The 14125-nt window shown below is 36.2% G+C and overlaps 2 protein-coding genes across 2 annotated transcripts in view; both read left to right on the top strand.

Moving 5' to 3' along the window:
- Window positions 1–2027, top strand: part of slco5a1b (solute carrier organic anion transporter family member 5A1b) — a 45672-nt gene extending 43645 nt beyond the window's left edge. Inside the window, exon 23 of the mRNA XM_056479812.1 lies at window positions 1135–2027. Within this exon, the coding sequence (XP_056335787.1) occupies window positions 1135–1206 (72 nt within the window). The 3' untranslated portion in view covers window positions 1207–2027. The remainder of the gene's footprint in view (window positions 1–1134) is intronic.
- A 2466-nt stretch (window positions 2028–4493) lies between these two features.
- Window positions 4494–13116, top strand: lactb2 (lactamase, beta 2). The gene is made up of 7 exons (XM_056479799.1): window positions 4494–4728; window positions 5149–5312; window positions 8424–8550; window positions 10549–10727; window positions 10904–11052; window positions 12499–12586; window positions 12906–13116. The coding sequence occupies exons 1-7, from the start codon at window positions 4607–4609 to the stop codon at window positions 12944–12946; spliced, it is 870 nt and encodes a 289-aa protein (XP_056335774.1). The 5' UTR covers window positions 4494–4606; the 3' UTR covers window positions 12947–13116.
- The last annotated feature ends 1009 nt before the right edge of the window (window positions 13117–14125 follow it).

Genomic DNA, 14125 nt, shown 5'->3' with positions numbered 1-14125 from the left:
AGCAAAATAAACCATTGTAAATTTAGTTTTCACACGGATTTAATGTGAATAAATGGTATGTATAAAATATGGTATGTTATTAGTTTGAAAGGTTTTGTGTTTTGATACTTATAGTGTTAAAACTTTCTTAAGTACTACATTTTTAAGTAAAGATAAAATATCCTTTTTGACCTAAATTTAAAAAATGAAATGAGTAAAAAATGTTTTGTTTGTATGAATTTAGATTTCTAGGGATTTTGTGCAGTTTTGAGTCAAGTAATTAAAGGGATATTTCACCCAAAACTGAAAACTCTGTAATCATTTACTCATCGTTCACTTGTCACAAACCCATATGAGTTTCTTTTTTTTCTTCTGTTGAACACAGAAGAAGATATTTTGAAAAATGCTGAAAACCTGTAACCATTGATCTCCATAGTATGTGTTTTCCCTACTATGAAAGACAGTGGTTACAGGCCTCTAACATTTTTTAAAATAACTTATTATATGGGTAGCACAGTGACTGAGTTAGCACTGTCATCTCACAGCAAGAAGGTCACTGGTTTGAGTCCCGGCTAGGCCAGTTGGCATTTCTGTGTGGAGTTTGCATGTTCTTCCTGTGTTGGTGTGGGTTTCCTCCGGGTGCTCCGGTTTCCCCCACAGTCCAAAAACATGCGGCATACTGTAGGTGAATTGAATGAACTAAATTGGGCATAGTGCATGTGTGTGATTGAGTGTTTCCCAGTACTGAGTTGCAGCTGGAAGGGCATCCGCTGTGTAAAACATATGCCGGAATAGTTGGCGGTTCATTCCACTGTGGCGACCTCTGAAATAGAGACTAAGCTGAAGGAAAATGAATGAATGAACTTATATTTTGTTTAACAGAATAAAGAAACTCATAAAAGTGTGAAAGTAATATTGAGTAAATTTTTGGGGGTGAACTATGCCTTTAAATGACCTAAAATAAACAATTTTCAGTTATTTAAATACAATTTTAATGATGTAATAAGTAATTATTTCCTTTTTTTTAAGTAACACTGTCAGTCAGGTATATAATCATCTGTCAAATATACAAACACAAATGTGAAAAGCCCCGTCAGACTCATATCCACTGCAGTATGCTTTAACACTGACCAATGCTGTCTGTGTGTTTCTCAGGATCAGTTTGAGTTTGCGCTGACGACTGTAGCCGAAGAAGTGAACGCTATTCTCAAAGTCCTGCCACAGTGATACTTCCATCCCCGTTTCTCTCTCTCAGCTGTAAATAAACCCTGATCTCCGATCTGAGAAGATATATAGAAACTATTTTGTCTGTAAAACAATTGGACGATACTCATTAGCAATTAGAAACTGTGCAACGTTTTACTTCTGTGTGAATATGGAAGCACATTCGTTTCAATCTCCTCCATCTCATTGTTCTCAAATTCTCTCCTCAATGCTGTTTCTATTTGCACAGAAAACTACCACCAGATTTGTTCTGAATATATACTTGATCAGACCTGAATTAATTGAATTGATCCGTCTGTGATTTGTTATTTAAGATTTAGAGCTGTGTTCTGCTGGTTAAATGTGACAACTACAGTTTATCATTACAGACTCACAGCATAAACATTGTGCAAGCCAAGGAAACATTTATTATTATTAAATATGACTGTACTACAAGATCTTAAGAATTACTACCACTTTCGTTTAGTACTCAAATTTGATCTGTGCACACAAATAGTGTGGATAGCAAGTAGAAATGCATGCAAGACTTCAGCGGTTGTGCTTTATGAACTTACAGCAAACTTGTGCATAGAAAAATGTAAACATAAAGACGTAATTATCTAATTCGGGCATATTACAGACACAGTGTATGATCTCCGTCCTCATATAAAGACTTTTTATTAACATATAGAGAAGATTAATTCAGTACACATCCACAGAAAACCTTATTTTCATAAAAAGCTTATATAAGATTCTACAGTACATATCCTGATGCTCTGTGGATGAACAGTTCAGTTATTAATGCAGATGTTGACGTGGTGTGATTCAAATAACATGAGTCTGCATTTAAATTGGGATGTTAAATGTAAAAGAAACCATGATGGGACGGTTTCTCGCTCTGTTTTGAGTTTGCATACTGTACAATCGTTGTTAAAAACCCAGTGATAAGATTGATATTGTTACTAACGATCTCATCTGTATGAACAAGTTTAGTCTGTGCATATTTAAATTCGGCATTTACAGGCTATCGGTGTGTGTTGCATTTGAGTGACCAAAGCTGTTTTGATCCTGTGCAGCTCCATAATAAAGTTTCATGTGTCTGTGAAGTAAAGCACACAGCCCTGAGTGTCCTGAGTGTGTACATTTGTTCTTAACTGTACCATAACCATACTCTGATAACCATAAACTGATCTTTAGGGCGAGTGTAAGATGTCTTTGGAAACATCAGTTAGAGCAGACGTTATTTCTCATTTTAGCTGATGCTATTTTTATTTTATTTTTACAAGATTAAGAACTTGAGATTACAAATTAACCACAAATACTGCCTTTTACTAGAAACACAAACTGTTTTGTCAGGAATACTGCATGATGATACCATGTATTGAACACATGCATATTTTTCCACAAAGATATGAAGCAGATGATTTCTATGCAAGTCAATTTCTTTCATGTGATAAAAAATTCGTTATTCTTTTCAAAATTGCAAAACATAAAAGCTTAATTTTATTCAAAATGTTATTTTATTACAACAAACTAAATGTAAATAATAAATATAAGAGAAAAGAAATCTATATATAACAAGCAAAAAAAACTTCTGATATACACTCACCGGCTACTTTATTAGGTACACGAGTCCAACTGCTCGTTACCACAAATTTCTAATCTGCCAATCACATCACAGCAACTCAATGTATTTAGGCATATAGACATGGTTAAGGCGATCTGCTGCAGTTCAAACTGGGCATCAGAATGGGGAAGAAAGTTGATTTAAATGACTTTGAACGTGGCATGGTTGTTGGTGCCAGAAGGCCTGGTCTGAGTGTTTGAGAAACTGCTGATCTACTGGGATTTTCACGCACAACCATCTTTAGGGTTTACAGAGAATGGTCCAATAAGAGAAAATATCCAGTGAGCGGCAGTTCTGTGGGCGCAAATGCCTTGTTGATGCCAGAGGTCAGAGGAGAATGGCCAGACTGGTTCCAGCTGACAGAAAGGCAACAGTAACTCACATAACCACTCGTTATAACCGAAGTCAGCAGAAGAGCATCTCTGAATGCACAACACGTCTAACCTTGAGGCGGATGAGCTACAGCAGCAGAAGACCACACCAGGTGTCACTCCTGTCAGTTAAGAACAGGAAACTGAAGCTACAATTCACACAGGCTCACCAAAACTGGACAATAGAAGATGGGAAAAATTTTGCCTGGTCTGATGAGTCTCGATTACTGCTGCAACTTTCGGATGGTAGGGTCAGAATTTGGCATCAACAACATGAAAGCATGGATCCATCCTGCCTTGTATCAACAGTTCAGGCTGGTGGTGCTGGTGTAAAGTGTGGGGGATATTTTCTTGGCACACTTTGGGCCTATTAGTACCTATTGAGCATTGTGTCAACGCCACAGCCTACCTGAGTATTGTTGCTGACTATGTCCATCCCTTTAGACAACAGTGTACTCATCTTCTGATGGCTACTTCCAGCAGGATAACGTGCCATGTCGTGAATCGTCTCAGACTGGTTTCTTTAACATGACAATGAGGTCACTGTACTCAAATGGCCTCCACAGTCACCAGAACTCAATCCAATAGAGCATCTTTGGGATGCGGTGGAACGGGAGATTCGCATCATGGACATGCAGCCGACAAATCTGCATATCAACAACTGCGTGATGCTATCATGTCAATATGGACAAAAATCTCTGAGGAATATTTCCAGTACCTTGTTGAATCTGTGCCACAAAGAATTAAGGCAATTCTGAAGGCAAAAGGGGGTTCAACCTGGTACTAGAACATGTACCTAATAAATTAGTGTATATTATTCTGGTTTTAATATATTTATCAGGTATGGGTTTGAGTAAAATATTTTATTCTGCAAATCAGGTATGATAAAATTGTTCCAAATTATAAATAATAATATAACATATTGCCATTTAAATCATTTTAGAAAAAGATAGTTGGTCAGAATAAACTATTTTTTTAACATTTTTTTATGTTAAAAATCAGGGGTATCAAAATATTTGTTTCTCAAAATATTATTTTTTGACTCTTGAGATCAATAATTGTATTGTGAAGTTTAAAAAAAACACGAGAAAACATGACACCATTTTGTTAAATGAATATTGTGCAAAAACAAAAGTTCTAAATGACTACATACTCATTTTAAATTTAGAAGAAATGTAATGAGTAGTTTGTAGATCAACAAACAAAAATACACGTCTACTGAAATAAACACTACAGGTACTGTCATACTGTCCTTACAAAAAACATAAACATTGGGGACTTTTATTTTGTGAAGTGTGACTTTTGAACAGGAAGTTTCTGTCCAAACACTGTGCTGTCAGTTTGAAGTCTGACCTGTCCTGCTGTTTCTGGGGGATTTCGGCGGTCATTTAAAGCCCGTCCTCCGTCTGTCTGCACCCGGAGTGAAATGTCCGCGGTGATTCCTCGTATTGAGCAGCTGTCGGCGCGAGTGGTCCGGGTTTTGGGATGTAACCCGGGGCCAATGACACTGCAGGGCACCAACACATACCTGGTGGGCACGGGCAGAAGGTAACGTTACAACACTCTCTGACAAGTAGAAACCATTTGCCATGTACACCTTATTTTAATAACAGGTATGTGACTGTTTATTATGTGTGTGTCGAGGTAAAGTTGATGTTATATTCGCACATTTTTGAACAGTGGCAACTGGTGACACGCTCTCTATATTGTTTATCACGTTACTTTGAATATTCTGAATATATAATAATAATAATATAATATTCAGATAATATCTGAAATAGCAAGTAAATATGATTCCATAACATCAGCTCAATTTAATTCCGTATGAACAGTGTTGCACTTTGATAGTGAGTAGCTGCTAATGAGATTTCCCGGTTTAGAATTGGAGAAAGTCCAAATGTGTGAATATAAACCAACCTGTCTGTGTTTGTGTGCGTGCGTGCGTGCGTGTGTGTGTGTGTGTGTCAGACGAGTGTTAATTGACGCAGGTGAGCGCGCGGTACCGGAGTATATCGTCAGTCTGCGCGAGGCTCTGAAACAGCACGATACTTCAATACAACACATTGTAGTCACACACTGGCATCACGACCACACTGGAGGAGTGCAGGACATACTCACACACTTCAACACAGGTGATGTTTGTGTGTGTGCTGGTTTATGAGGACACACATTTGTATAATGACATGGGTATGACCTAGGTATTACAATGTTGAGGTGGTTTACGAGGACATGCTTTTCTTTGTAAACTTACTCTTTTTTTACATTCGCTAATTGCCACAAGTTTCCTGTGAGTGTTGGGTTTAATTGAGGTAAAGTTGGTTTTATATTCCACACATACGTTCATTTTTGAAGAGTGACAGCTTGTGACACGCTCCCTTATTGTTACTTTGAATATTCGGTCTGAAATCACATTTAAGTATAACTTCAAAACAGCATTAGCACTATTTAATAAACTGTGAACAATGTTGTACTTTGATAGTCATTGGCTGCTAATTTGATTTCCCTATTTATTATTTGCAAATAATACTTTTCTGATATTAAATGTGTGAAAATAATACCAACTTTGCCCCAATTTGGGTTTAGGGGTGGGGTAGGGCCAAATAAGGCCATATATAATAGAGATTTTACAGAATAAATATATTATTCGCCCATGGAGAGTCCTCATAAATAGGGCTGGCCGATTAATTCGAAAAGTAATCGAAATCGACATGCACAACCTATAATCGAGATAATTTTTCCAGAACGATTTTTTCAATTTTCAATTTGTTAAAGGCTGATTTCTACTTCTGTGGCCACTTTGCAGCCACATCTGATCTCTGGTCAAGTAGGACGATGATTGAACGCTGCGCCTGAGATGCCTTTAGATGGCATATAAAACTTGTCAGTGAACTATGAGGGCAAAACAATTAAATAAATAAATAAAATAATCGCACATTAATCGTAATCGAGATAAAATGTTCAATTAATCGAGATTTTGAATTTAGGCCAAATCGGCCAGCTGTACTTATAAACCACCAAAATCTGACGATGTCTAATATTGTTGTTTCTGTAATGGTTTTTATTAACGATATTGACATGAGATAAAAAAAGTGTTATTTTAACTGTTGTAATAAAAGGGACTCTACTAGAGCTGCACAATATATCACTTTAGCATCGATATCGCAATGTGTGAATATCTGCAATAGTTGCATCGCATGATCTGCAATGTTGAGCTGGGATTATAATGACCAGGAACCACATTTCAGAACAAGATTTGTGGAGTCATCGCAAATTTGAACCCTAATAGAGAGAAAGATTTTGATTTAGATGTGTTTAAGGAACTGTGACTAAGATATCAAGCGACTATAAATCAAGAAATGTTAGTTTTAAAGTTTAGAGATTTAACAAAGATTAAATTGTATTTAATTATTACAATAAAGACAAAATAATGTTATTTGATTAATATTGAATTGATTTGCTTAGACTCCACAGAAAACCATAAAACACAAAACAATAAAAAAAATACATTTACTTTATTCTATTACATAGGTCTCAATCTCAATTCCTGGAGGGCCGCAGCTCTGCACAGTTTTGCTCCAACCCTATAAAGCACAGCTGATCCAAATAATCAAGGTGTTCAAAAGAGTTATGAACACCTTGATTGGTTGGATCAGCTGTGCTTTATAGGATTGGAGCAAAACTGTGCAGAGCTGCGGCCCTCCAGCAATTGAGTTTGAGATCTATGTTCTACTGTATTCATCTATGCTTGCAAATTGTTTATTATGTTTTATGCAGATGTTTGAAGAGTTATTTAAAGTCATCTTTTGTGAAATTATATTCAGATCGCAATGTATACTGCAGAATACCAAAATATCCCAATGTCCATTTTTATCGTGCAGCCTCTCCTTTTTTTTTGGGCCTCTACATTTTATTGCTTTTTTATACAGAAATGTTTAGAGTGAACAATTAAAAAAAAAAACATTGTCAGGGCATTATAAAGTGCAATAGGTAACACTTTGCAACCAGGTTTTATTAGCAGGGATTTTGAAAAAAAAAAAATGCAGATTAATATGGAATGGGTTTGAGACTGTATGAGCTAAAAGCATATCAAATAATATATATATATATTTTAAATTGCTTATTATTATCAAAATTATTCACTTTTTATTTTAAGGTTACAATGCAAATCTAATTAGAACCACTTGTTTGGTGAAGCTACAGTAGGTCTTATATAATGCATCTAATAAAAGACAAAACATTTTACTTTGCAAATTGTATTGTACAAAAATTTTCTAAATATTGAAATTTCAAATTAATTTATTTAACAGAGACAATGCTCATTAATCAACAGTAAAACTATAAATAAGCCACAGTTAGCCACAATTTTCATCTGTTGCCCCACTGCCAGGCAACCTAAAAATAAAAAAACACATTATAACACATACAATAACAGTAAAGTTACATACAACGAAAGGATAAAACATATAATAAGTATTTCATTAAAAAGTTAGAGAAAAGAATTACAAACTTGATTTGCTTTTAGCCATTTCTTTAACTTGTATTTAAATGTTAAATAATTTGTAACACCCCTTAAATCAAAAGGAAGTGTGTTCCAGAAATGATTGGCTCTGAGAAGACTGATGGTGTGAAAGTTGCACATTTAAACTGCACAGCACAGTCTCCTCTAGTAATAAATCGTGTTGCTCAACCATTATTATTCTTGTGTGTCACAAACTTGCATAATGGAGGTGGAGCCGTTTCATATTATCAAAGCTCAATAAATAGTGTTTCTGTATTATATTACAATTACCTAATAGACTTCTGATCAAATACGTTAAGAGCCTGTTTGTAAAGTGATTCATTTCATTTTAAAACGGTTTTACTGGTGTGTTACCAACTAGTAAGACAATATGTAATGTGAGAAAATCATGGAGTGCATAAAAAGTTTTGCTGCTTCATTAGTCAAGTAAGGTCGTATATGTCTAGAGTTGACCAGATCAAATTGAACAATTATAATGACCTTCTTGGCATGTTTTTGGAATGTCAATTGTGAATCTAAAATTAGACCTAAATATTTAAAATCAGAGACAACGCTGAGCTTTTCTCCTATTGCATATTATGTAATAATATCCCTGAAAAAAATGCAAAAAAACATACAATTACAAACATCTAGTAAATAAAATATAACTTATAATGCATAATTACTATAAGTATCTTATTATGTATAAACTCTTTTCTTTTCATCTCCTGCATGTCTTGTGCAGATGCAGAGCTGAGGGTCAGTAAACTGCCCCGCTGTCCTCCACAGGAAGAGATCATTGGAGACGATAAGAAGAAATATTCATATCTAAATGACGGAGATGTAATACAGACGGAAGGGGCCACGTTACGGTAAACACAGCAAACATCCTATACATAATCGTCCTCTGTTATGTTTACATGTTTGTACAGTATTATTTACACAATGGCGCTGAAAAGTATGATGTGGGGAAGATTTTGTTTATGTTCAGCAATTTTATTTATTTGATCACGAATACAGTAAAAACAGGGTTTGTTTTTATTTTTAAATGTAATTTACTATAGTAGTATGTAATTTACTATAGTAGTAGTCGATCTAAATTCTTGTCAGGCATATTCAGAACAAGATGCATTTGACATTTAGGGACAACAAGATACTAAATAATTGTAATTTTAAATATTTTTATTTAATCACTGTACTTTTAAAAGCTTATGTTTTACCCATTTATCAAAAATAATAAACTGTATGAAATACAACCTGAAATCTTTAACTAAATTTTAAGACATTTTAAGACTAGATTTGATCAAGCGATTTTTACCAGATGTCGCATTGGACATACAAGAAACATTCATGGTTTTTTGCTTAAAGGTGAAGACCCCACTCAGTGCTTGTACTGCACCATTCCTCTTTCAATAAAACACATTCTACTGGACTGTCCTGCTTTTAATCACCGCAGAAGACTATTTTATGAAATGAGCTCTCATTCATTCCTTTTCCTTCAGCTTAGTCTCTATGTCAGGGGTTGCCACAGCAGAATGAACCACCAACTATTCGAGCATATGTTTTATGCAGCGGATGCCCTTCCAGCTTCAACCCAGTACTGGGAAACGGCCATACACTGTCACACACACTCATACACTATGGCCAATTTTAGATTATTTAATTCACCATAGTGCATGTCTTTGGCCTGTGTGGGAAAACCGGAGCACCCGGAGGGGAGAACAATCAAACTCCACACAGAAACGCCAACTGGCCCTTCAGGGACTTGACCCAGCAACCCTTTTGCTGTGAGGCGACATTGCTAAGCAATTTTTATCATGTGTTAATGCTAAAAATCTTATTTAATTTATGTGTTCATTTGCTCGTTGTTTTTAATTGTACATTTATTACTGAAATGTTCTGGCCGGGCGATGCAGTGGCGCAGTAGGTAATGCTGTCGTCTCACAGCAAGAAGGTTGCTGGTTCGAGCCTCGGCTGGGTCAGTTGGCGTTTCTGTGTGGAGTTTGCATGTTTTCCCTGCGTTCGCGTGGGTTTCCTCCAGGTGCTCCGGTTTCCCCCACAGCCAGAAGACATGTGGTAGTGAATGAATGAATGATGTTTTTAATAAAAATCATCATTTTTTATTTACCCATTTATTAACAAAAAAGGTTTTTAAATATTTAAAGGAACATAATATATATAAAAGTTAAAATTTATATGCAATTAAATTTAGTGTAGTATTACATACAATGTAATAAGTAGAGGTCAGAATAAGTATTTTGTTTCATTTGACATTAAATATATCTGTTATGACAATAAAAAACACATGCTATACATATACATATTTAAATGTATATAGATTTTCAATAAACTTTGAAACTTTTCATAAAAGGGATATTTTCCCCAATTTCTGTTTAACAGAAAGGAGATTTTTTTTAAACACATTTCTACGCATTAAAGTTTTAATAACTAATTTCTAATAACAGATTTCTTTCATCTTTGCCACAATGGCAGCACATGATAATTTACTAGAATTTTTTTAAGATACTAGTATTCAGCTTAAAGTGACATTTAAAGGCTTAACTAGGTTAATTAGGCAAGTTAGGGTAATTAGGCATGTCTGTATAATGATGGTTTGTTCTGTAGACTATCAAAAATGTATTGCTTAAGGGGGCTAATAATATTGACCTTAAATGCTTAAAAAAATAAAACGGCTTTAATTCTAGCCTAAATTTTCTAAAATTTATTATAGAAAGTACTGTGAAAAATTCCTTGCTCTGTTAAACAAAATTTGGCAAATATTGATTGAAAAAGAAAAAAAAAGTCGCTGAGTGTTTACATTTATATATTTATTACCTAATCTTTTTTTTTCCAATATTGTGTACATGTAGTGTGCTGTTTACGCCGGGACACACAGATGATCACATGGCATTGCTCCTGGAGGAGGAACAGGCGGTGTTTTCAGGTGACTGCATTCTGGGTGAGGGCACGGCTGTGTTCGAGGACCTCCATGATTATATGAAGTCATTGCAGAAGCTCCTCAGCATAAAGGCAGACCTCATATATCCAGGTATGTTTATCACTTTTTTTCTAGTGTGCTTTGTGCGTCATATTTGTGGTGACACTAAGGCCCAATCCCAATTCTATTCTTCCCCTTGGCCCGTGAAACAGAGTGTGAAGGGGAAGGGCTTTAAATTTACGCCTAATGTGTTTTTTGTGTATATTTGTGTGTGTTGTTTGTGTCAGGTCATGGACCGGTGGTCCACGATGCAGGTTCTAAGATCCATGAGTATATAATCCACCGAAATGCAAGAGAACAGCAGATCCTGAACGTTCTGCTGGAGAACAGCGGCACCGCATTCACCTCCAGTGAACTGGTCAAAGTGGTGTACAAGGTTCAAGTCTTTCAAGCACAGTTATAGCATAATTTAATCACGCTTTTTCTTTAGACTTTATTATTCAATTCCATGTTTGTGACTGTTATACATACCTCTAGAACAGGGGTGTCTAAATTCGGTTCTGGAGAGTTTAGCTCCAGCTCCACTTAAAAACACCTGAACCAGCTAAGCAAGCTCTTTTGATGTGTTTACACAAGACATGAAGCAACAAGGCCGAGTGATTTACACGCAAAGACGCAAATAGACATACTGTGGCCCGATTTGTGCAAATCAGGCAGTGCGAATGACTTGATTCATTGAGCGTTTTTGCACGTTTGACGTTTGAGTTGGAAAATCTGAACTTTATTGGACATTCGCGCCGCGTTAACCAATCAGGAGTTTGCTCTAGTAGGGGCATGATTATGACGTAGTGCCTGAAGTTGGTGTCCCGAGGGGAAATCCTCCTGCCGACACTGGACACCAATCATCAAACTGGGCTCTGCTCAGTCAGAAGCACCGCTGAAAGCTTCCATCACCCAGTTATAGTTTCTGGAGGAGTTTATAAACTCACAGAGCTGGGTGCACCTCTGAAAAGATCTAGTGGACTCAGACACAGCGCCGAACGAATCTACGCTGTTTATCAGCCATCCTAAAGCACATAAAGCACAGCTACTTTCTCAGTAAAATCCATGTTAACCATTTAGCAACAAAACTAGAGTCACCAGACAGACAGAAGAATCCACGTTTACCATGAAGTGAATTTGATGCGCGAATAAAGCAAGTAAACTCAAAATGTTCACACGTCTATTTACGTGTAAATAGCGCGATTTTATTTGCACACGCCACATCTGGGGTGAACACAGCATTATAGTGTGTTCACACCAGACATAGATGAAGCATCAAGCGCAAGTGATTTTCAAGTCAATGCAAAGACGTGAATAGACATCGTGCGGCGCTATTCGCGTGAGTTATGCGATTCGCTGGAATTTTACATACCAAACACACAAATCGCGTGATTCGCTCAGTTGAAGTGAGTTACAATTTAGTTTATTGAGTGAGTGATTCAATATTTGATTCATAAAGAGTCACCTGATTCATTTCTAAGTGATTCAGCTTTATTGAACAAAATATCTGAATTAAAGACACAGTGAATGTCACATTAAGACTTCCTACCACATTTTAGTGTCATTATTCATTTATCCATGGTAAACAATCTACCAGCACAATTTACCAGCACAAAATTCAGCATTCAGCGAAATATATTTTAACAAAAAAACAACAATTAGTGACTTTATAGGAAATTGTAGAACGCACAGCAAGATTAGATCTTCTTATTTTAATCATCTCATTATTTACTCATAGAAAACTCAAAGGTTATTAGAATAAACTTTCAAGGTTATTATCTCTGCTGAATTATCTTCGATTTGTTTTTAACTGTGTTTTTTCATGTTGCTTTCATTCTAGGAGACCCCTGAACACCTGCACAGAGCAGCAGAGTTTAACTTGTTGCACCATTTAAGGAAACTGCTGAAGGATGGAAAAATATGCCTGGGTATGTGTGTCAGTGTGTCTCTATAAGCATCTGTACACAGCGAAGACAGCACAGAAACCACAACTGAAGCTGCATTACATTTTCAAAACTGTGTATTTAGACAAAACCGTTTAATGCGGCATTTCATCTTTACACTGAATTCTGAGAGGACACAGACCCGCTTAAATTGGCTGTGTAAAGATGACTGTATGTGTGTGTGCCCACATGTACAGGTGTTTATTTGTGAAAGCTTTGTGTGCAATGTTACATCAATGCTCTTTTTCACACAGACATTTTAGAGATGTTGTCTTTATTAACATTATTTTTTGTTTTCCTTTAGCTGAAGGCTCAGATGACAAGAAGTGGAAGAGCAATTTGTGATTTGTCTTTGGCTCTGCACACTAATCACAGTGCCACAGTGCCTAATAACGTTTTTACAGTGGACTGAGAGGAATTTATTTGATCAATATTAAACACTTCTGAGGAGACTGGGACTAGATGTCAATATTTCATGTAATGTAAACAAAAATAAAGATTAAATTGTTTTGGTATTTTTCATTCATTCATTTTCTTTTTGATTTAATCCCTTTATTAATCTGGGGTTGACACAGCAGAATGAACCGCCAACTTATCCAGCATGTGTTTTATACAGAGGATGCCATTCCAGCTGCAACCCATCACTGGGAAACACCCATACACTCTCATTCACACACATACACTACGAACAATCTAGCTTACCCCATTCATCTATACCACATGTCTTTGAGCTTGTGGGGGAAACCAGAGCACCCAGAGGAAACCCACGCCAACACGGGGAGAACATGCAAACTCCACACAGAAATACCAACTGACCCAGCTGAGGCTCGAACCAGCAGCTTTTTCCTGTGAGGCGACATCGTGCAGCCTTCAAGGTATTTTTATTCATTACAGTTTTTAGAGACATGCCATTTAAGATTGAGGTAAGTTATCTTTATATTCCCACACTCATTCATTTGTGAACATTGACAACTAGTGACACGGTCCCTATATTGTCCCTTTATCAAAAATTCAGTGTGAAATTGCATGTAAAAGTGACTTCAAAACAACTTTAGCTCTATTTAATTGACCATAAACAATGTTGTACATTGATAGTCGTTGGCTGCTAACATGATTTCACTATTTAGAATTTTCAAAGAATACTTTAATGAAAATATATTATTAAGGAGAATGTGCGAATATTAAACCAACTGTACCCCAATACCAAAAGTGGTATTTGTAATTACTACCTTTCTGTGGAAAGCAAGCACAAATGATTGCCCCATTACAGGTTATTTATAAGCTACCTGACAAAAGTCAGTGATCCCAGTTTCAAGAGCAATAAATAAACTTGACTTCTAGTTGATAATTTGGAAAAGTGGCAGAAGGTAGAATTTTCAGATGAATCATCTGCTGAACTGCATCCCAACATCACTAATACTGCAGAAGACCTACTGGAGCCCTCATGGACCCAAGATTCTGACAGATATCAGTCAAGTTCGGGGAAGGAAAAATCATGGTTTGGGGTTATATACAGTATGGGGG

This window comes from Danio aesculapii, chromosome 2, assembly GCF_903798145.1.
Source record: "Danio aesculapii chromosome 2, fDanAes4.1, whole genome shotgun sequence".
Classification (NCBI taxonomy): domain Eukaryota; kingdom Metazoa; phylum Chordata; class Actinopteri; order Cypriniformes; family Danionidae; genus Danio; species Danio aesculapii.
Note: the sequence above shows the minus strand (reverse complement) of the source record. Positions and strands in the feature narration are given on the sequence as shown.